This window comes from Eublepharis macularius, chromosome 4 (genome assembly GCF_028583425.1).
Source record: "Eublepharis macularius isolate TG4126 chromosome 4, MPM_Emac_v1.0, whole genome shotgun sequence".
In the NCBI taxonomy this organism is placed as follows: Eukaryota; Metazoa; Chordata; class Lepidosauria; order Squamata; family Eublepharidae; genus Eublepharis; species Eublepharis macularius.
The window spans coordinates 112,962,588-112,985,458 of NC_072793.1; the positions used below are offsets into that span (position 1 = coordinate 112,962,588).

Consider the following 22,871-nt stretch of genomic DNA (forward strand, 5'->3'; position numbering starts at 1 on the left):
ACCAGTCTAAGCCCATTCATTTCAATGGCCTTAGACTGGAGTAACTCTTCTTAGGATTGCACTGTAAAGCTTTATGAACTTAGTAGCCATTTCTTCAGTCATGTGCAACAAAGAATAAATGTTTAGGGGGTTGTTGATTAGTAATAGTTATAAATTCAATAAATGGTAACCATTTTGCTATAAAGTCAGTTTCTTTTGGGTAGTGTTCATTTTGATATAACCTATCATATATTTTTTCCTGAATGTAGTGATCCCATACTTTCTCTAGCCATTTGTCTGTTGAGGGTACCTTCTTTGATTTCCAGTTTAAAGCTATCAGATTCTTAGCTACAACTAAGGTTACTGATTAATTCTCTTCTAATTTGTGGAATTTCAATATTGTTCCATTGATTCAAAAATAAAATTTTTGGGTCAAAAGGGATTCTGTAACCTGTTATTTCTTTTATGAGATCCAATATATCATTCCAAAAAGTTTCTATTCGAGGACACCCCCACCAACAATGTGCGAATGTTCCTATATTACTGCAATCTTTCCAACAAAGTGGTGAGTTTGTTTTAGTTATCAATGAGAGTTTTTTTGGCGTTATATACCATCTATGGAGTATTTTGTAGGATTGGATCCGAGACACGATTACTTTTGAGTTTAATAAGTTTGAAGTCCAGATTTCTCTCCATTGTTCTGGTGTAAATTCTGTTTTACAATCTAAATGCCAATTTGTTTGACATCTTAAGAGTTTAATTTGAGTTGAGGCTAAAAGGATGTTATATAGCTTTGAGATTAATCCCTTTTGTTTGAGTGCTTTAGTATCCAGTAATAGTTCAAAATCAGTTGGATTTTTTTTTTTAAAGTTCCCTTATTTTCAGTTGTTGTAACATATTTGAGAGTTGGAAGTAATTAAACCAATGTATTTTATGTTTTATTTTTTGTTCTATTTCTGTTTTGCTTATGATTCCTTTATTTGTTGCTATATCGATTATGCGGGTCATATTTGATTGTAGCCACATTTCTTTAAAAGCTTTCGTTTGCCCTGGTGGGAACCAGTGTTGTTCTATAAAAGGTGAAAATCTTGATATTTTTGGCATAATTTTGTATCTGATTTGGTCCCAAGTGTTGATTATTGGTCCTAAGAAGGGGTTATTTATTATATAAGGACAATCTTTTTTAGTGTTCCAAAATAAATTTTGTATTTTGTTGTGTTGGATTTCTGATTGTAATTTAGTAATCCAGTCAAAAGCATCTGGTGAGATTAAAATTTGTAAAGTGTTAAGCATTCTTGTGGCTGTTTGATAAAGTTCCAAGTCGGGCTAGTTAAAGCCTCCTTGTTGTTTTTTAAATCTAAGCACTTTAAATGCAATTCTCGGTTGTTTCTTTTCCCATAGGAATTGATTTAATATATTCTGCCAGGATTTAAGTTTCTGCTGTGGAATTGATAATGGAATTGCTCTTAAATAAAAAAGAAGCTTTGGAAGGGCAAATGATTTAACAAGTTGTTGTTGAATAAAGTTGTTTATAATTTACAAAGGTGTCCAGGATATCTTTTGTTTTTATTTGTAATTTACCTAAATTGTCATAGATCTGCTTAATGATATTAGATGATTTTTTTCTTTTGTTTTGTATGATAGTAATCATAATGATTTTGGGGTGTTGAACCAGTAATTTTGTTTGATGTACTGAAGATCCTTAAAAATTTTATTTGTTTCTAGAGTCTCAAGCATTTTACGTTGGTTCAATAAGTTTTTGTATACTTTTTTACTGCCAGTTTTTTTGTGTTTGAGTTCCAATGTCTTAATATTCTCTAATAATTCATGTTTTATAGCTTTTCTGTTTTTGTTTATTTGTGTTGAGAGAGAGATTATTTGGCCTCTAGTAACAGTTTTGATTGTATCCCAAATGATACTTGGATTAACATCATCTGTTGTATTTTCTTTTATGGCCACTTCAATGCTGTTACTGATTTCTTTAACAGTATTTTGATTGGTAATACGTGATTTGTTTAATGACCAATGCCTTTGTTTAGGTGTTTCATGATTAGTTGTCAGTGTGCAGTTAACCCAGGCATGGTCTGATAAGGTAATAATGCCAATTTCTGAAGAAAGTAATTTATTCATTGCTGTGTTTGAAATTAAAATATAGTCTATTCTAGTATAGATGTCATATTTAGGTGAATAGTATGTAAAGTCCTTCTCACTTCCGTGCTGATATCTCCATGCATCTGTTAAAAAGCTTTTTTCTAAGATTTCTGCAAGTCTGGTATTAGAATTTTCTTTTTTGCATTTTTTATTTTTAGGTTTGGATCTGTCTAGCTTTGGGTCTATTATGTAGTTTAGGTCTCCTCCCAAAAAACAATTCTCCTTCCTGAAATTGAGTTAAGTGTCATCCAAAAAGGTTATTTGCTCAGAATTCGGGGCATATATTGAGGCCAGGGTATATGTTTGTGGACCTATTTTGCCTTTTACAAAAACAAATCTCCCTTTAGGGTCACTTAGTGTATGTTGATGTTGAAAAGGTATAGTTTTAGAAATTAAGATGGCAACTCCTCTCGCCTTAGAGGTGCCTTTTGCATGGTATGGAAATTGGATCCAGCTTGATTTTAAATTTTGACTATTGAAAGGATGGAGATGTGTTTCTTGAAGGAATATAATGTCTGATCTTGTCTTGGCTAAATTTGCAAGAATGTGTTTTCTTTTAGTGAGGTTTCCCAAGCCTCGAACGTTGTAAGAAGTAATTTTGATATTTGACTTTATTTTAGCTCTGATGATTTAAATGTCCAGATTTTATTGATATTGTTATTATTTTAAAACAAATTGTTGAGAACAATAATGAGAGTTGTCTCCTTTTTAATATAAATGTTTGTTCCTTTGTAAGTGTAGTTAGTTAGCTGTGATTAATTAGTGGTTTTGTATCAGTTAAGTTTTCCTAGGTTTAACTATTGATTATTAGATAATAATCCTATAAAGTGTGATAGATTGTCAGTTGTGAAAAGATTTATTGGCTTTATATGGGAGAGCCTTATAGATTAAAATAAGTTGCAAAAATTTATTGTTGAAATTTCTAATGATTTTTTTAACCCTCTGTTCCCTTATAAATTTGCGCTTTGCTCTCTTTGAACTTGTTTTATTTTATTCCAACTGAGATATTCACAAAGTGTTGTTTTGACAATTATAACAATAAAACCTATTAAATAGCTATAAGATATAGTTTAAAACAGATATTTAGATTTAACAAACAACAAATGTATAAATTCCTAAGTCTATAGCTTATGAAATTTATTATAAAAAACAATGAGTTCAACTTTAAATAACTTGACAATTCCCCTTGGTTATTTCTAATTATCTTCCCCCTCTTCTTCTAAAGCAAGATGAGATTAATAATTCTGTAAATGGAGTGTTCTAGTCACACTCTGAGTATTTTTTTTTTTAAAAAAAATAAGTTGTTTAACTTTCTTCTGTTCACTTTCAATTCTTTTCTTACCCCCCTTTTAAGTTTGTGTTAAAGAATAAAATTAGTTAAAAAAAATTAAATCTACTTACAGTATTGCAATTTCACACTAAGTAGTCCAAATAAAATAAAAAGAGTTTACCTAGTTTTCTCTTACAACTCGCCCCTTTTCTCCACCTCCTTCTTTCCTTTTGTGCTTCCTTTTTTATTAAATTAAATAAATTGACTTGCTTTAATGTTTCTTCCCCCACTCCCTTCCCACCCCTTCTCAATTTTTCTTTCCCTCCCTTCCCCCTAACCCATTTTAATATCCCCTTTTAATCTTAACCAACAATATAAATGTACTTCAAATGTTTCACTCCCTTTCTTAACCCCCTCCTTCCCTTCCCTTAATTTCTCTTCCCTTCTTTCCCACAAAGCCCTTGGCTAGTTAAAACAAAATACACTTGAATAATAGTTTTTTGCAAAAGCCCCTTTAGCTAGTGTGTTTTAGACACACACTAGTTTGGTATGTACCAAAACTATTGGGCTTAACTTATAGGAGTTACAATGAAAGGATCGAACTTCCCCCCACCCTTTCTTGCCCCGTTTGTTATTTTAAATAGTAATAATTATGATAGCTCTACCATTGGCTTTTTAGCCTTGCAATTAAATAACTAAGTCAATTGTCCCTTATAGGTATCTTACTTCCCTTCTGGGGAGATGGAGATGATGATTGAGGAAACTTCCGTTTTTGACTGGGTTTGCTTGTTTCCATCGGAGCTTCTAAATTTAAGTCATTTAACACTGATGTTGCAGAGTCATGGTCTGAGGCAACGAGGCGATGACCTTTGTGGAAAACCATTAATTTAGTATAGTTCAGCCATTTGTATTGAATTTTAGCTCCCCTTAAAGCTTCAACAGTTTATTTTAATTCTTTTCTCTTCAAGAGGACTCCGTTAGGTAAATCGTTGTATACATGGATTGGGGTATCGTTGAATAATATAGAGCCTTTAATTCTTGCTTCATTGATTATTTTCTTTCTGATGGTAGAGTCTGGTATTTCAACAATGATATCTCTTGGCATGTTTCTTTGTCTTTGCTGATTTATGGATCCCACGCGATAGGCTTTGGTTATAAATTGGGTTGCTTTTCCATCCAAGTCTAGTTGTTTTGTTAACCAAGTTGTTATGGTTTTGGCTATGTCCTCATTTTCCAAAAGGGATTCCTCAATTCCACGAAGTTTAAGGTTCTTATTTCGAGCAGTCACTTCCAGATTAAGGATTCTTTCCTCCTGTTGTTCGATTGTGCTTTGCATTTCTCTCACATCTCTTTGAGACATAATGCTGAGTTCCAAAGCATTTTCAGCTGTTTGATTTGTTCTTTGAAGTTCTAGCTTAATCTCTGCTAGTTGTGTTGTTAATGGCTGGATAAGCAGCTTCATTTGCCTGAGTAAATTTTGTTTCAGTCTTGCAAATTGTGCTTCAAGGGAGAGATCAGCGTTTTTTGTTGCAGCAACTGATCCAGGAAGTCTTCCGTCGGCCATTTTGAGTAGCTCAGCTTCACTGTGTTCTTGCAGAACAGTTTCAGTCGTGGTTTGAAAAAGCTGCTGCAGGTTTTTTGCCGATTTTGGGTAGTTTTTCTTTTTCCCCTGGTCCAGTTTTCTCATTTTAAAGGGTAAGGTAGGCGATATCAGCTGTTTTTCAGGGCTTTCAGGGAGGGAGGAGATGGAGCTCTTTCAATGTGCATCCATACCTGAAGGCTCTGATGCCACGCCCCTGAATTGTCACTTCTGTCAATTGCCGCCTTTGGGTGAACACCTTAACTGTATGTATCTCAATAAAGCTACTTCAACTGGAACACCTGCGTGTCAACTGTGAAGGGCTTGAGGGGCCTAATTGCCAGGGACTGACAAATGGTTTCACGCTCTGCAGAGCAATGAAAGACCATTCTATCAAACTAGGGAGCTCTCATTGCTGTTCCTCTAAAAATTAATGCTAAATATGGTGGGGAATGGGAAAATTCTCTCTCTTTAGGCTGGATTCAGTGCAAAATTTCTGCTTGCACTAGAGTGCAAATGGAAATTCAAGAAAAAGACCATAGTAGCCACTTGTGCTAAGTCATAGTTATTATATTCCCCCTTGCTTTTTTCCTTGCACAAGACATCGTATAAAGAATTTCTAGGCAGTATAATATATAGATAAATGCCAGATGTTGCACAAAATCTTACACAAGCAGAACTGTGATAAGTTTATGTTCCTGCTTGCATACCACTGGATCCAAGACTTTGAATTTATACTATTAAATGTGTACATCTTGCCTTGGTTACCCTGACTGATGACCTTCACCTGGGGAGAGACGGGAGAAGTGTAATCTTGGACCTCTCAGTGGCCTTTGATGCCATCAACTATGGTATCCTTTGATTCACCTGCCTGAGATGGGGACTGAGATCACTGCATTCTAATAGTTCTTCTAATAGTTCAATGTCATGCCATTTGTGCAATGTTGTTCCACAGAGTTTCACCTTGTCCCCATGCACTTAAACATCTACAGGAAGCCAATGGGAGAGATTGTTCTTAGCTATGGACTACCTTGTCACTCAGCTTTATTCGTCTTCTTCAAAGGAGTCAGGTGAGGCATGAGATGTCCTAAATCAGTGCTTAAAGGCAGTAATGAACTTTATGCAAACTCAGTTCAGACAAGATGGAGGTGCTATTGGTCAACAATAAAGCTGGCAGAGAAATATGCAGACACTCAATAGTGTCATACTCCTGTTAAAGGATCTAGTTTGTAGCTTGGGGATTTGGAGTTACAGGTGACACTTAATGCCTTTGCCAAGATTATGTTGGTACACTGCTGTAGTCTTTCTTCAGGAGGCATGGTTTAGCCACAGTTATTCAGGCTCTGATCACATCCCAACTGGATTATTCCATTGTACTGTACATGGCTACCCTTGAAACAGTATGGAAGCTTCAACTGGAACAAACTGTTGCAACCTGACCCAGCACTGGCAGTAAAAACCCATGACGATCCTGAAAGAATTTTATTGGACTATTTGTTTCTGGGCCTCAATCAAGCTGCCAGTAATTAACTTTCAAGGCTTAAATGGCCTGGGACCAGGATACTTAAAAGATTGTTGTTTTTTCTATATGGTGCTGTTCAGCAATTAATAGCTGTCAGGCACCCTAATTAGTGATTGGAATTCCATCATGCAGAGATTCACTTGGTACCTAGCCTTGCTTATTTTTACTAAGATTTTTAATTTTTATCTGAAGGATTTTATCAGAGAGGATCGGTGCTGTAGTTTTAATGCATATTGTAGCCTTTGTATTGTTTCTTTCTTTTACTATGTCTGAGAGCCTCACAAGCCTGTGCAGGATAGATTTTTTTAAAAAGTTAAAATTTGTTCATTAAGAATGCATATAGATATGGGCCCTGTTCCAACAGATTAGACATTCAGCATCTAGTACCTAGTTCATACATGCAGAAGAATGAGACTGTAGAATTCTGAGGTGACTGGATGAACTTTCTTTCTTTAGGCTGCAAGTGGTTACAATAGTGTCTTAGGTTACAAGCTCCTTGCAGACAGAAAAGCAGCATGGCATAAAAAGAGAACAGAGAGAAACTTATTTCTGTGGTAGATTTTTACACAAAGGAACATTCACAGCTGGAATCTGCCACTTGCATTCTGAGGTGGTGTAGTTCATTCTACCATGTCTTTGTCTTCCATATGTGAAGCAGGCCAGAGATTACATCAACTAGAACCTGCTTGATGTGGAAGCAAAGCAGAGAAGAACTGAATGAAAGCCTCCCTTCCCCTGTTAAACAGCTGAACAGTGAGACCTCAGCTTTACATATTGGACTATGTTCCAGTGCCCTGACAATAGATCAAGCAGGCTTTGAAACTGCATTTGCAGCACTCGTTTGCACACACAACTTCCCAGGAAGCTCATAATGATATACATTGGGATTACCCAATTTTACCCTTACAGCAAACCAGTACAGCGATTAAGTTAAGCCAAGATGTATGTATGTATTTATTTATTTATTCAAAACATTTTTATTCCACTTTATCTCCTTGGACTCAAGGCAGCTGTAACACTCTAGCAACAAAGTTGCAAGGCAACAGTTAACACAATTTTAAAAGATTAACATACCAATTTAAATCATGTGCTCTATACAACAGAAATGGAAGAATGGAGGGTTGAAATGACCAAATATATAAATGTACTGTAATGGAGCTAAACTTTTCTGGATATCACAATGAGTGAAAGACAATGTTGATGCTTTTGAAATTGCTATTATACAGCCTGTTGTTTGAAAACCTTTTTATGGCTTGGGAAAACTGAGAGAAAGAAAGTCTATAACTTTGTCTTTTGAAATAAATAACCTTTTGACTTGCTGAGATAAATATAATAAAAAAATTTCACCTGAAATTTCACCTTTAACTTCAGCTCTTTGGGAACTTGATAGGGTCCAGAGATACCAGTTAAGATATTTAATCAAGTGGGAGATACTTCGTTTAGATACATATAGGACTTTACTAGTTGGGAATATGGTTATTCCATTTGGTTTAATCTCTAATTTGAGTTATTAATTGATAACTGTGTTTGAGTATCTTCAGGTAAAACATTTTCTTAATGGACATATTTTGAGAGGTCAAGTTCTTAGAGCCCTTACTGATTTTGAAAAATTAATATAAAAGAAGTCTCAATTTTTCTAGACTGTATGATATCTCCCTTGGTCTTAACATTTTCTACATGTAGTTATATAATGTGATGGTAGACTACGAAATTCCATAAGTAGTATGGAAGTATGCTCTTTCATATGGATATGCTTTCTCAGTATGTTTGCTGTTAAGGGAAAATATCATGAAGATGATACATTAGTGGTACCTTACTCCTAAGAGCATAACAAACATCTATAAACTACTTGTTGACCAGTGCTGGTACAGTAATCATTCAAATGTGGAGCTTTTTCACACATGATGGTGGTGTTCCTGCACTAAAAAATTATTGGCATTAATAGTGCATACACTCAAAATTGCTTTTGGTTTTGACATCCCTTTAATCCCAGAGATGTGAATTCCAAGGAAATTTCATGTAATTTTGTTAAATTTTATTATAGCTGCACATGGTTTCTGATGGTTTTGGAAGCAAAATATTTTCCTGAATTGCATCTTTGGTTAGTGAAAATTAAAGAGTCGTATCTGAGGGTTAAATCAATTGCTCTCCATCAAGGTAAAGATGTAAAGGCTTTAGAGTTAACACAGGTAATCAGTAAATCACAGTTTAGATGTAAACAACACACTTTCTCTGCGGTAGCCCTCACTTTATTGAATAGGCTGCCTGAGGAGGTCAGGAAAGCTCCCACTCTCGTGGCTTTCCATGAGCTATGTAAAACTGAATAATTCAGGAGGGCTTGCTACTCAAGTTATAAGGCTGTGCGATAGCTCCAAGAGATAACTTGGTAAGCAATAGGGACTATAGACTATGCTATTGAGTACTGTCCGCTGACGTGAATACGCTTCTACTGGGTAGTTTCCATGATGTCATGTTAATTAGATACATTTTTGTTCAGAAAAGTTTTATCTTTGTGTTCATATCTATGCATGTTTTCAAATTTTCTGCAACCATACCCTATTGCATCTGTTCATTGAATGTCCTAATTGTAGATAATACTGTATTTTGCTCAGTGAATTTCCCAGCTGTTGATTATATTGTATTGATTTGAATTATGTAATCTGCCTTGGGTCTGAGTGAGAAAGGCAGACTATAAATAAACCAATAATATTAGAACTTCCTAAAAAGCATGTGTGACAGACTCAGCTTCAGATGCTGAGATTTCCAGACAGTGAGTGTATGGTTGGCGTGTTTCCTCCCTCCCGCCCCGCCTGGTATGGTTGGCGTGTTTCCTCACCCCCCCCCCTCGGTGTGGCTAGCCTGAAATGGCAGTTGGGGGTGGAATGTTGAGGGGGCTGTCAGTTGCAGTTAGAGAGTAAACAAGAGAGTGAAGGGGAGTTGGAGCCTGGCTTTTGACCAGAGAGGGTCAGCCAGAGAATCCTCTGAGAGGAAGTAATGTTTATGAAGCGATTTTAGTCTTTGGACTAAAGTGGTGGAAAAACAGCACTAACTCCTGCTTAGACTTGAGAGATCTGGGAATTATAGTGGGCCAAGGAAGTGGGTAGAAAGGAGTCTCCCCTTCAGCACCAGGAAAGGGGTTATAGCTCATAACTATAATGCCTGCCCAGAATCTAGTAAGGGTTTGACCCAGTGGAGAACCCTAAGGTCTGGAGAGGAGGGAAAGTCATGCTGTGTTTGTGTATAAAAAGTGAAACATTTGTGAAGTAGTGCCAACCTCTCAAAGATATGAAGTGTTTTGTGCCTCACGCCAGTGAAGTTTCTGTACAAAAACCTTTCTGTTACGTCAGTTCGAACATCTGCCTACCTGCCTTGTGATTTTAACCTTCTGTAAATAAACCTTCTGTTACATTTTGAACCTCCCCAAGCCTTGTATGCCTGTTTCTGCTAAAGGGAAGTGCAAACCCCTGATCTGTCCCCTACTAAGACTTGGCTGGGTAACCATTTTTAATATTCCATAAGGGTGGGACAAGAAAGAAAGTTGCAGCTACACATCAACCACACTACCAGAGGCTTCCCAGCCCAGTATACAGCTTCATAGGCTTAAAGAGGAGAAGTTTTACCTCAGGGTAGGGGAAGGTCAGCCCAAGCCGGAGTTGGACGTGGGTTTGTGACAGCATGATTGTGTTATTTTATTGGTATAGTATCTCAGCTGTGCTACATTTTCTTTTTTTCTGTTTTTCCCCATAAAATGTAAATAGTTATAAATTATTGAATAAATAAAATACACAACATACCAGTTTAAAAGCATTTACAGTTAATACACACAAGAATTAAAACACACAGGATCAGCAAACTCACACACAAATCTGTTGAAAAACAATTCACCCTCTACCCAAGGCTTTCTAGAAGAGGACTGCCTTATATGCCTTGCTAAATGAAGCAAGGGAAGGTACCATCCTCCCTTGCTCTGGCAGGCCATTTCCGAAGACTGGGCCTGCCATGGAAAAGACCCATGATCTGGCTGTGGCAGTGCAGTCTTAAAGGAGGGCACTTTAAGGAGAAGGTAGTATGATGAGTGTAAAGGGAATTAGAGAATGTGAGATGGTGTTCAATAAGCACGATGGCCCTAGACTGTGAAGGGCTTTAAAGGTAATAACCAGCAGAATTGATACAGCAATTCCAAGCAATTCCAAGCAGCTGATCCTAGAAAGGAGCCTTGCTGCCACATTCTGCTCCAAATAGAGCTTCTGAGATGTTTTCAAATGAAGTGCATTATAATAGGAGGTGACAGTAGCATGGATCAGCATGCAATATAATTAAGTCACATTTCACGACTAAGTCCCTCTCTGGTTCAAGCCCAACACTCTACATTCGTTTGCAGACTATTCTTGTGGATGCTTGAATAGGTAAAGCTTCTAACTAGAAGGGATAGGGAATATCTCAAACCTAAAGGCATCTGCAACTAAAGAAAATTATATTAGAACATCAAAAGAAACAAAAAGATAAATCTGCAAGCTGAGGCATACTGACATTTGCAAATATCACAACTTGTGCAAAATATATTCATAATCACAACAAACTCAATTGCATATTTTCTCCACAGTACAACTAAAATGTGGACTATTAAGTAAGGTTTTCAGGCCAAGTCTGAAAACCAGTGGGGAAGGGGTAGGGAGCAACATCGGCTACATTGCAACATCTCTTCCAGGACTGACCCAAAAGTGACATAGGAATCACTGGAAACTATACACCACAGAGTTTCCAGCAATTCCTGGAGCTACCCTGTGGCACGTCTACATTTTCCGTGCTAGTGGGAAACCTCCTATCATAGGAGGATTTTGTTTATAAATCTTGTTTGAGGCCAGAAGATGGATTCATTCTCTTATACCCATGACTCAGCTTTGCCATATAACTATAAATTTGTGCACAAACCAAGTGGATGCAAAGCTAAATCTGTTCTAATAAGATAGCCGTCCATATCTTCTTCACCTAGTATGGGCAACAAAAAAGTTGCAGCAGTAGATGATCAAATCTCTTATGAAAGTCAGTATGTGTGCATCATTTCTAAAAAGTTGAAATTATAGCTTGAATGGAGGGGAAATAAAATGGTTAATGAGGCAAACTATCCCCCCAAACCCACCCCCTGAAACTTGTTGCTGCTTCAGGCTATCAGATAAAATCAAATTGTTGGGTCAAGGAACCCCATTACCCCATCTTACCTTGTATCTGAAAATTCCAAGTTAGTTACATTGAGGACTCTTTTCCTATTAGTGCTGTAATAGTAATCAACAAATTCCTTCAGCTTCATCTTGCAGTCTTTTTGTTTTGTGACATCAGTGACATCAACACTTCTTTCTGGTCCTGGAAAAAAAAGGGGGCAAGGGAATGTAAAATTGAATTTAAAACCAGTTACATGCCATAGTAAAGTAACAATACTCCATTGGTTGCAACTTGCTATCGTTAGACATTGTCTTATGAAGGGTGATTCACTTCATCCATGCACTATGAAACAATATACAAGCAAAAACCGTAGTCATGGACTGAGAATAGTTTGCACACAGGACTAATTTAAAACTGTCTGGGCATTAAGCATGCACAGGCCAAAGGGAGTAACTGAGGGTTACATTATAAGACCAGCTAGTCATGAATATCATGATATTCAAAGAATGGTACAATGACCAACAGGCTTGGGATTAGCCTTTCTCAGACACTAACTCTCCCCTATGATACATGTCAAGCCACTGTTGAAACTGAGCTGAAAGTGATATGGCATGAATCTAAAGAAATGCATCTTCTTCTAGATCCAAGCACAGAAACCAAAGTTCTTTATCTGGTCTGTCTTTTAAAGAGCCTAGCACATCACTGAAGCTACATAAATGTTTTACAGTATAGTGATTTAGATGTAGTGGTAGTTGGTATCTGACAGTTTGTCCAAGTGGTAGTTTAGAACTGTGATGGGAGGCATTCCTGGAAAAGGCACCAAACCATACAGTCTATCCTGGTTACTGTATTCTCAGGTGGGCTGTATTCTCAGGAGGATTAACTGCCATCTGTAGCATCTCAAATGTCATGAATGCAGCAATTCAGAAAGAGTTCCTACACTCCAAAATTGTTTGGCTTTTCAGTGCTAATTTAACTAAACAAATGATTAGTTAGCATTAAGAAAGCATGTTCTTAAGTACAGTCTCTCCTCCATCTCCGCCTGTTATTTTAGTTATACAATTGGGGTTATGTATTTACATTTTCTCCCCTTCTAAATATCTTGTTTTATTTATAAAAAGGGGAGAGGAGAATGACATATGTAGCTCTGAGCTCCCAGGAGAAAGGTAGGATGAAAATATAAAAAGACCCATAGGATGTAGTGTGCAAGAGCTGGACTACACGTGAGATGGCTAAAAGGTAAAGGTAGTCCCCTGTGCAAGCACTGAGTCATTACTGACTCATGGGGGGATGTCGCAAAGTCGCATCATGACATTTGCTTGGCAGACTTTTTGTTACGGGGTGTTTTGCCATTGCCTTCTCCAGTCATCTACACTTTACCCCCAGGAAACTGGGTACTCATTTTACTGACCTTGGAAGGATGGAAGGCTGAGTCAACCTTAGGCCGGCTATCTGAATCCAGCTTCTGCTAGGATTGAACTCAGGTCATGAGCAGAGCTTGGGCTGCAGTACTGCAGCTTACCACTCTGCACCTGAGACGACTGGGGTTCAAATTCTCACTCAGCTATTAAGCTTACTCAGTTACTTTGGACCATTTTCTTCTTATCTTAGTTTATGTTACTGTATAGCTGAGAGGACAAAATAGATGAGGGAGAGAACAAAGTATGTCATCCATATGGTGGTGGGGTGGCTCTATATGTCAGAGAAGGTATACATTCCAGTAAGATTGAGAAGGTAACTGAATTAGATTCGCTTCTGGAAATGCTATGGGTTGAAATTACGGGCCCAAATGGAAACTTAACTGTGGGAGTTTGTTATCGCCCTCCAGATCAGAAAATAGAGGAGGATTATAAAATGATGACAGGATTAAAGATGGCTGCTAAACAAAAAAACTGTGTTGTAATGGGTGATTTTAACTACCCACACATTGACTGGGCCAATGGGTGTTCGAATCGGGGGAGAGAAAGTGAGTTTCTAGACTGTCTCAATGACTGTGCTATGGAACAGATGGTTACAGAACCTACTAGGGGAGAGGTGATCCTGGATTTGGTCCTCAGTAATGCTGAAGACCTGGTGAGAGATGTAAATGTGATTGCACCACTTGGGAACAGTGACCATAATGTTATTGAGTACAACATATGTATAAATAGGAAATTGCCAAATAAGACCAACACAGCCATGTTTAACTTCAAAAGGGGTAACTTTTCTGAGATGAGGGGGTACGTGAAGAAGAAACTGAAAGGGAAAGTAAAAAAGGTCAAAACACTTGGGGAATCTTGGAGACTATTTAAAACTACAATCCTGGAAGCTCAAATTAAATATATACCGCTGGTTAGGAAAGGCACAAATAGGTTTAGGAAAAGGCCAGCATGGTTAACAAGCAATGTAATAGAAGCTGTAAAAGGTAAAAAGGATTCTTTTAGGCAGTGGAAAACTAGTCGGAGTGAGGTTGATAAAAAGGAGCATAAGCTGTGGCAAAAAAAGTGCAAGTCTGTGATCAGACAGGCAAAAAGGGAATATGAGGAGCATATTGCAAAGAACATAAAGAAAAACAATAAACAATTCTTTAAATATATTAGAAGTAGGAAACCAGCTAGGGAGGCCGTGGGGCCCTTGGATGACCAAGGCGTAAAAGGATTACTAAAGGGTGATAGGGAAATGGCCGAGAAGCTGAATGCGTTCTTTGCTTCTGTCTTCACTGTGGAAGATAAGAAGTGCATGCCCACTCCGGAAGCACTGACTTTGGGAGGGGTTTTGAAAGACCTGAGTCACATTGAGGTGACGAGAGAGGAGGTTATGCGACTGCTAGATAATTTAAAAACTGATAAATCACCGGGCCCAGATGGCATACATCCAAGAGTTCTGAAAGAACTCAAGTGTGAACTTGTAGATCTCCTCACAAAAATATGTAATCTGTCATTAAACTCTGCATCTGTTCCTGAGGACTGGAAGGTAGCTAATGTTGTCCCCATCTTTAAAAAAGGTTCCAGGGGAGATCCGGGAAATTACAGGCCAGTCAGCCTGACGTCAATACCGGGTAAGTTGGTGGAAACTATTATCAAAAATAAAATTAGTGGGCACATTGATGACCAAAAGCTGATGAGGAAAACTCAGCATGGGTTCTGTAAGGGAAGATCTTGTCTCACCAATCTGTTAGAGTTCTTTGAGGGAGTGAACAAACAAGTGGACAAGGGAGACCCGATAGATATTGTTTATCTTGACTTCCAGAAAGCTTTTGACAAAGTTCCTCATCAAAGGCTCCTAAGTAAGCTCAGTAGCTATGGGATAAAGGGCCAAGTCCTCTTGTGGATCGAAAACTGGCTAATTAATAGGAAACAGAGAGTGAGCATAAACGGGCACTTCTCACAGTGGAGGGTGGTGAGCAGTGGGGTGCCACAGGGGTCGGTATTGGGTCCAATGCTTTTTAACTTGTTTATTAATGATTTGGAATTGGGATTAAGCAGTGAAGTGGCTAAATTTGCAGATGACATGAAATTGTTCAGGGTGGTGAAAGCCAGAGAGGATTGTGAGGCACTCCAAAGGGATCTGTCGAGGCTAGAAGAGTGGGCATCCATGTGGCAAATGAGGTTCAATGTAGCCAAGTGCAAAGTAATGCACATTGGAACCAAAAATCCAAAATATAAATACAAGTTGATGGGGTCTGAACTGGCGGAGACTGACCAAGAGAGAGATCTTGGAGTCATGATAGATAACTCACTAAAAACGTCAGCACAGTGTGCGACTGCCATAAAAAAAGCTAATGCTATGCTAGGGGTTATTAGGAAAGGGATTGAAAACAAATCAGCCGGTATCATAATGCCTCTGTATAAATCGATGGTGAGGCCTCATTTGGAGTACTGTGTACAGTTCTGGTCGCCACACCTTAAAAAAGATATCATAGCACTGGAAAAAGTACAGAGAAGGGCAACTAAAAGGATTAAAGGGTTGGAACACTTTCCCTATGAGGAAAGATTGAGGCGCTTGGGGCTCTTTAGCCTGGAGAAAAGACGACTGAGGGGAGACATGATAGAGGTTTACAAGATAATGCACGGGTTAGAGAAGGTCGAGAAAGATGTGTTTTTCTCCCTTTCTCACAATACAAGAACTCGTGGGCACTCTATGAAATTATTGAGCAGTCGGGTTAGAACAGATAGAAGAAAATACTACTTTACACAAAGGGTGATAAACACATGGAATTCGTTGCCACAGGAGGTGGTGGCAGCTACAAGCATTGCCAGCTTCAAGAGGGGACTGGACAAATATATGGAGCAGAGGTCCATCAGTGGCTATTAGCCACAGGAGATAGATGGTATTCTCTTTGTGGGGAGGTGGTGCTCTGTTGTCTTGGTGCTGGAAGGAAGGCAGTGGGAGGGCTTCTGGTGTCCTGGCCTCACTGACAGTCCTTTAGATGGCACTGGATTTCTAGCCACTGTGTGTGACAGAATGTTGGACTGGATGGGCCACTGGCCTGATCCAACATGGCTTTGCTTATGTTCTTATGTTCTTATATGGTCTTGGAGGGGAAAATGGGCAAAAATACAATAGATTTTTTAAAAAGTTATATATTTTCCTTTCAAAACACTCAATAAAATGTACAAACAAGGAGAAAGCCTTATAGCATCATTGTCAAACTCATTCTTACTAGCTTTCTAAAATAATTCCATTCTCCCCAATCTAACGTGTATAAATAATCCCTCTTTCAGCTCAACCCACCATTACATGAGACAGTCTAGCAATATATAAAAACAGAACTTATAGGCCAAGACTTTTGAATGTGGTAACTAATTTTGCTTTGGGAAAACAGCAGGTTGCTAGTACAGGATGCAAACCTGGTAACATCTTGCCTGTCGTGTTAATTTTTCTTTGTTCTTTGTGATCATTAACTTGTTGACTTTTCTGGAGGACCTTAAAAACAATGGGCTGTATTCTAGTACAGTATACCTCTTTGCTAGAAATGTCTACAGGCCTACCATATGTCAAGGTCTGACCCAGAAGTTTGCCATGCACCTCCCCAAACTGTAGAAGTCCACTGCTGGAGGCAATTAACAAGGCTTGGGACTATGTGTGGTTTAGTATACCAGATAATCAGTTTACTTTTTTTTTTCTTGATTAGGGCACTCCTAGGAAGGATGGAATTATTTCATCTGCTCAGTAGAGATGGAGCCAGCATATGCCAAGGAGCACTCAGGTCATGTAATAAAATCTGCTAAAGTACAGTAGATGACAAGCAAAAATACATTCTTGCTAGAAGAAGACAGGTTGAAAATGGCAGATTATTTCAGTGGCCGGGAACTGCTATAGAAGTCATGACATTATTTCACTACATCAATGTTTACTCATAATATACAACTTTGGTGACATAGGATACAAGTTTTGAAGAGTAATAATGGGAAACTGCAAGTATGTACAGAAATAACACAAATCAGCACACAAACATTAATGTGAAACTGCCATTTCAGGGGATTAATTAATGGATAGTAGTGGAGAAAGTCTGGGATAACTCTTAGAAGTAAAAAGCAGGAATCAGTAGAGAACAGGAAGGAAGCTGTATTGTCAGATGAAGCCATAGAAACAAAAAACTGGCTGCCTAGAGAGGAAGGGCTAGCAAGCCTGGGCCCAAAGGAACAAGCCCTTCAGTTCTTGAAATAGCTGCATCTCAAGCGGGCAAGCAGCAGCTGCAGCTTCTCCCCATGCTGCAACACTGTGACAGGAAGAAAGGCACCTCACTGCCAGAAAACTCTTAGGGGCAAGGGAACTCCCTTTAGGTCATGTCTAGCAAATCTATATACAAAAAGGAGAAGCATGAAAATGAGGCCTACATGAAAGAAGGAGAGAAGAGGAGACCAATGGGTATGATGGAGACTCGTGTCTTAAAACCTGGACCTGGGCCTGTCCCAATTTTTAAAGCAAAAGAAGAGCTGAATTTTCCCAACATAAGCCACTTCCCTTTCTGTAGCCTTCTCTCTCCTAGCCATTCTTTCCTAGGAGGATTCCAATAGGAAGAAAAAGGAAAGGATTTTTTGGAGATAAACTATATTCAAAGGAAAAATTTAGCATCCATACCTGCACAATCTTTTTTTCTATTAAAGAAATTCCTCCAACGCATGATTGGAGAAGAGCCAGGTTTGAATAAATGAGCATGCTACTAATATGTGCAGCTTGAATTAAGAGCGAGGATTGTGTAGGTAAATAAGGCTTGCAAAAACTGTGGCTATTACTGCACATCTCTGAAGTTTGGACTGGGAAGATGGGATGCAGAGAGTTTGAAAAGACTGAATTAAGGAAAGAGAGCCCAAGTCATTTAGTTATTAAAGTCACTAATGTGTATCCTACTATATAAAAGGCTAAGTGTATTCAAGACAGCTCACTCCCTACCCTGGTGCACCGCCAGAGGGTGCTGCTGTGGAGGGACACCCAGATAAGGCAGCCAGACCTCCAGAGAGTGCGCCATGGTGAGAAGCCCAGGCCGGGATCAGGTGTGGAGCAGGTGGCAATGCCCGCCCCCTAGCTTCTCCCAGCTGGGATGAGGAGCAAAGCAGGTGGCAATGCCTGTCCCCCACCTTCACTCCTAGCTGGGATCAGGAGCAGAGCAGGTGGCAATGCCTGCCTGCCCTTCACTCAGCTGGGATCAGGCACGGAGAAGGTGGCAACGCCCGCCTCCGCCTTCACCCAGCTGGTATCAGGAGTGGAGCACTAACAACAGAGAAACCTCATGGGAACAGAAAAAAATAAACTTCAAGTGGAAACTATTACAAAGTGTATTTAAAGTGCAAATGCTCAATTAATTCATGACATTCATATAATTCATAAATAAATATTTCTAAAGAGCTAAGAATCCAAACCATGCAAATTAATCACGAGTGTTATAACTTTAAATCACACGCCGTTAATTAGCCAGTAATGGATTTAAGCGAATTGTTGACAACGATTGGCGCGCAAGAGATAACTCTGCCGCCTGGGTCCGGGCTGTTGATACTGTATTTCCTCCCTTTTTGATGATGCTATGTAAGTACTCTAATTGTACAATGTATAATACAGCGTTAACAGTTAGCAATGCTGATGGATTTGAAATTATATTTATGCTAGAGTGCACGCTCTTGATGAAGAATATGAAATCTGCTCTAATTAGCCGGCCTCAGATTGGGCGTGACTGGTAGCCCTCTCCATCGGCTCCATGTACACTCGTCATCAGCTCTGCAATCCTCTTGTGTAGGAGTACGGAGGAATGTGAAAGAGGAAGAGGTAAAAAAAAGGAAGCAAGACAGACTTAAAAGGCTTGAAAGAGACTTTACTCCTTATTTGAAGGACATGGTTAACACCCGGCTTGTGATTAATTTGCATGGTTTGGACTCTTAGCTCTTTAGAAATATTTATTTATGAATGATATGAATGTCATGAATTAATTGAGCATTTGCACTTTAAATACACTTTGTAATAGTTTCCACTTGAAGTTTATTACTTTTTCTGTTCTCGTGAGGTTTCTCTCTTGTTAGTGCTGTACAGATACGGGAACAACCATTCCTTTGTTTCGCAGTATCAGGAGTGGAGCAAGTGCCAATGCCTGCCCTCTTCACCTGGCTGGGATCAGCTGCAGAGCAGGAGGAAAGGCCCACCCACCCCCATCACCCAGCCAGGATCAGAAGGTAACAATGCCCGCCTGCCCTTCATGCAGCTGGGATCAGGAGGGGGATCAGGTGGCAGTGCCCACCCCTGCCTTCACCCAGCTTGTATCAGGAGCAAAGCAGGTGGCAATGCCCACCCCTTCACCCGGCTGGGATCAGCCGCAGAGCAGGAGGAAACGCCTGCCTCCCCTTCACCCAGCTGGGATCAGAAGCGGAGCAGGGTGGCAATGCCTCCCTGCCCTTCACCCAGCTGGGATCAGGAGTGGTGCAGGTGGAAAGGCCCATCCCCTCTTCACCCAGCTCGGATCACGACCAAAGCAGGTGGCAATGCCCTCACCCTGCCCTCACCCAGGAGGGAACTGGCAAGGAACAAGTGACGATGTCTGTCCCCTTCACCTGGACGGGATCAGGAGTGGAGCATGAGGCAATGCCTATCCCCCTTCACCGAGCCTGGATCAGGCACAGAGCAGGAGATAATGCCCACCCCCAACTTCACCCAGCAGGGATCAGGAATGGAACAGATGGCAATGCCCATCCCTCTTTACCTGGCCCTGGCCGGGATCAGGTGAGTAGAAGGTGACAATAGCTACTCCCTTCACCCAGCCAGAATCAGGAGTGGAACAGGTGGCAATACCCACCCACCCCCTTCACCTAGCTGGGATCAGGTGTGGAGAAGGATGGCAAAGCCCACCGCCCATTCACCCAGCCAGGATTGGTCAAGGAGAAGGTGACAATGCCCACCTCCTTTACCCAGCCAGGATCAGGAGTGGAGCATGAAGCAATACACGCCCCCCCCTTCACCCAGCCGGAATCAAGTGCAGAGTAGGATGCAATGCCTGCCCCTGCCTTCACCCAGCTGGTATCAGGAGTGGAGCAAGTAGAAATGTCCACCCCCCTTCACCCAGCCTGGAGCAGGCACGGAGCAGGTGGGAAGGTCCAACCCCCTTCACCCAGCCGGGATCAGGCACAGAGCAAGTGGCAATACCTGCCCCCCTTCACTAGGTCGGGACCTGGTGCAGAGGAGATGGCCATGCCTGCCTCCTTGCCTTTATCCGGCTGGGATCAGTCACAGAGGAGGAGGCTATGCCCGCTTGCCCACCCTCCCATTTCTAGAGCCCATTGCATTTTTCCCCACAATGGGCTTCATGGCTAGTAAAGCCATATTGCCACTAAGGAAATAGTTTAATGAGCCCCCCCCTACATATTCTTCTATGCATAGTTTGATTAGCTCTAGAAAAATACATACCAACATAGTTTTCAACATCACTAACATAAAATGTAGGTGCAGGTACTGATAACCCCAAGCCATCCTTCTTTGGAATGAGGATCGGTTCAGTGAATCCATTTTCTTCCAAGTATTCAACAGTTAGTTGGCTTCCACTGACTTTTACTACCACATCTTCAGCACTAGAAATACAAACACATTTTGAGATCTAATTTAAAAAAATACTTTCACACCCTAAGACAGTATTTTTCTCCCTTTGTTATTGATGAAACAACATGCAGAGCACTATACTATTCTATATATTAAGATGCCACTGGCATGCAATCCTTTGTTTGTTTAATCAGGCAACCAGATAACAAAGCTGATTTGTGTGTGGGCTAATCACTGAGGACCAGTGCCCTTCTCGAGCTTGGAATGTTAACAAACCTCTGAGCGCACACTGGACAATAAGCAGTCTTGTGATGTGTCGTTTCTAGGGTAACTGAGCAGGGACATCCCAATTATACTACTTGATAATACTTAATAAGACTGCATGTACAAGAATCCCTATACATATAGTATGGCCCGGGAACCTTCTCTTCCACTGAATATTCAGAGGCAAGAGAATATCACTTCAATCATTTATGTATATACAGTCGTATTCTGCTTTCTGATTGTCCCTGGTTTAGAACGCTTGTGCATGTAATGACCAACTGAAAGCAACAGAATAACCTAATGAACTAATAAGATTGTTGTTTTCAACAAGTGTGACTCACTTTCTCTAGAATGGGACCCTATAAATCTGATACATAGTTCAGAAATTAAATTAGGTTATAAAATCAGAATAACTTTTTGATAAGTTGATTTATGAATATGATTTATAGTGCAACGTATTCAAAACTATTGTTTAAAAATTACAGTATGAATTATTTATATTTTTGTTGTCCATTTGTTGGTTCTGCTTTTCATTTTAACAGAAATTTTATTAAAATTTCTGCTTGTGTCTGCTTTATGAAAGGTAAATCCATTAATTTGAGCAGATAAACTAATTAATTATTACTATTAAGGCTATAACCATTACAATTGTTCTCTAAACAATTGTTACTAAAATTTGCTTTTAGTAATCGGACCAAATGAATACAAAAACAAAAACTCTTGAAAAACTTCAAATTAAAAAATGACAGGTTCTAAAGGTATAAAATTGTTAAAACTAAAAGTGCTATTTAATAGTTACTCACTGAGAAGTGAGAAAATACAGGAAGTAAAGACTTCTACAAGAAAACAACCACAATAAAGACTTATTTTAACAGGCATTTGTTGACGGCCACTGTTCACACTTAACATTTTATATTTCGGACAATGTTGCCAAGTATTTTAGAGACAAGAACTTTACAGTCTGTAACATTCAAAGTAGTATAAAGTGTAAATAGCATCAGTTTAGGTAATCTAGTACTTTATTTGTAACATAAATGCTTTTATTTGATTTGAAATGCTGTGGCAATTTGATCTGTAACCTAGTTTTGTCACTTGTGATTCTGAACATAAGCAGCTATCCAAAACACCTTGAGCTAGTGTGTGTAGAATGGAAGTACAAAGATTTCCAGGGAATACGGTTTGCAACAAAGGATATTTATTGTCGAACACCACAGACCTCCAAATATGAAAGGCATCTCTATAACAGCTAATACATGACTGCCCTCTCCTGTGCTTCTTTGTAACTACATCTCTTTTTGACAACATCCAAGGCTTTCAGTGATAAGATAATGAAGATGTTTTTAAAAACTTTAAGAATCAGAGTCTCTGTACACAAGATGCCTGGGAGTCTCTCTACACGTGTCTCTCTACACATCTCTCTACAAATCTCTCTACATGTGTTCTTCAAGTGTTGGGAAACGCAATGTTAGGAAGTATAGTTTTGAAAAACAGAGCTGTCAGAGATCACTCCAGAGGGAACAGATTCTCTCACAGCCCTCCATTGCCAGACTGTCTCCCTTTCTGGAGCTTCTATCCTACCACCATCACTGCTTAAAACTTTGAATTAACCAAGCCTCAGCAGGGCAAAGACTCCAGAAGGGGAGACACCAGAAACGGCAGAGGGCTGTGAGAGAATCCATCCCCTCCGGAGCAATCTCAACCAGCTCTGTCTTTCAAAACTGTGCTTCCCAGCTAACATTGAGTCTCCTGACATGTGGACATATGTCAGCTGTCTTGTGTGTTGAAAGACTCTCAGATAATCAGGCCATGTTGAAAGGAAGAACTTCTGCATTTTTCCATTGTCCAATCCATTTTAAAAACTTCACCCAAAGCGTTGTTTATTTCCAGCTGGAAACTTGCGGGTCCAAGCTCTTCAACCAGTAGGTGTACAAAAGTTTGATTTCGGCCAC

At 39.5% G+C, this 22,871-nt stretch overlaps 1 protein-coding gene across 1 annotated transcript in view; it reads right to left on the reverse strand.

Moving 5' to 3' along the window:
- Nucleotides 1–22,871, reverse strand: part of PHF2 (PHD finger protein 2) — a 230,813-nt gene that overhangs the window by 74,222 nt on the left and 133,720 nt on the right. Inside the window, exons 4-5 of the mRNA XM_054977343.1 lie at nt 20,530–20,690; nt 11,721–11,862 (exon numbers count right to left, since the gene is read on the reverse strand). Of these exons, the coding sequence (XP_054833318.1) occupies nt 11,721–11,862; nt 20,530–20,690 (303 nt within the window). The remainder of the gene's footprint in view (nt 1–11,720; nt 11,863–20,529; nt 20,691–22,871) is intronic.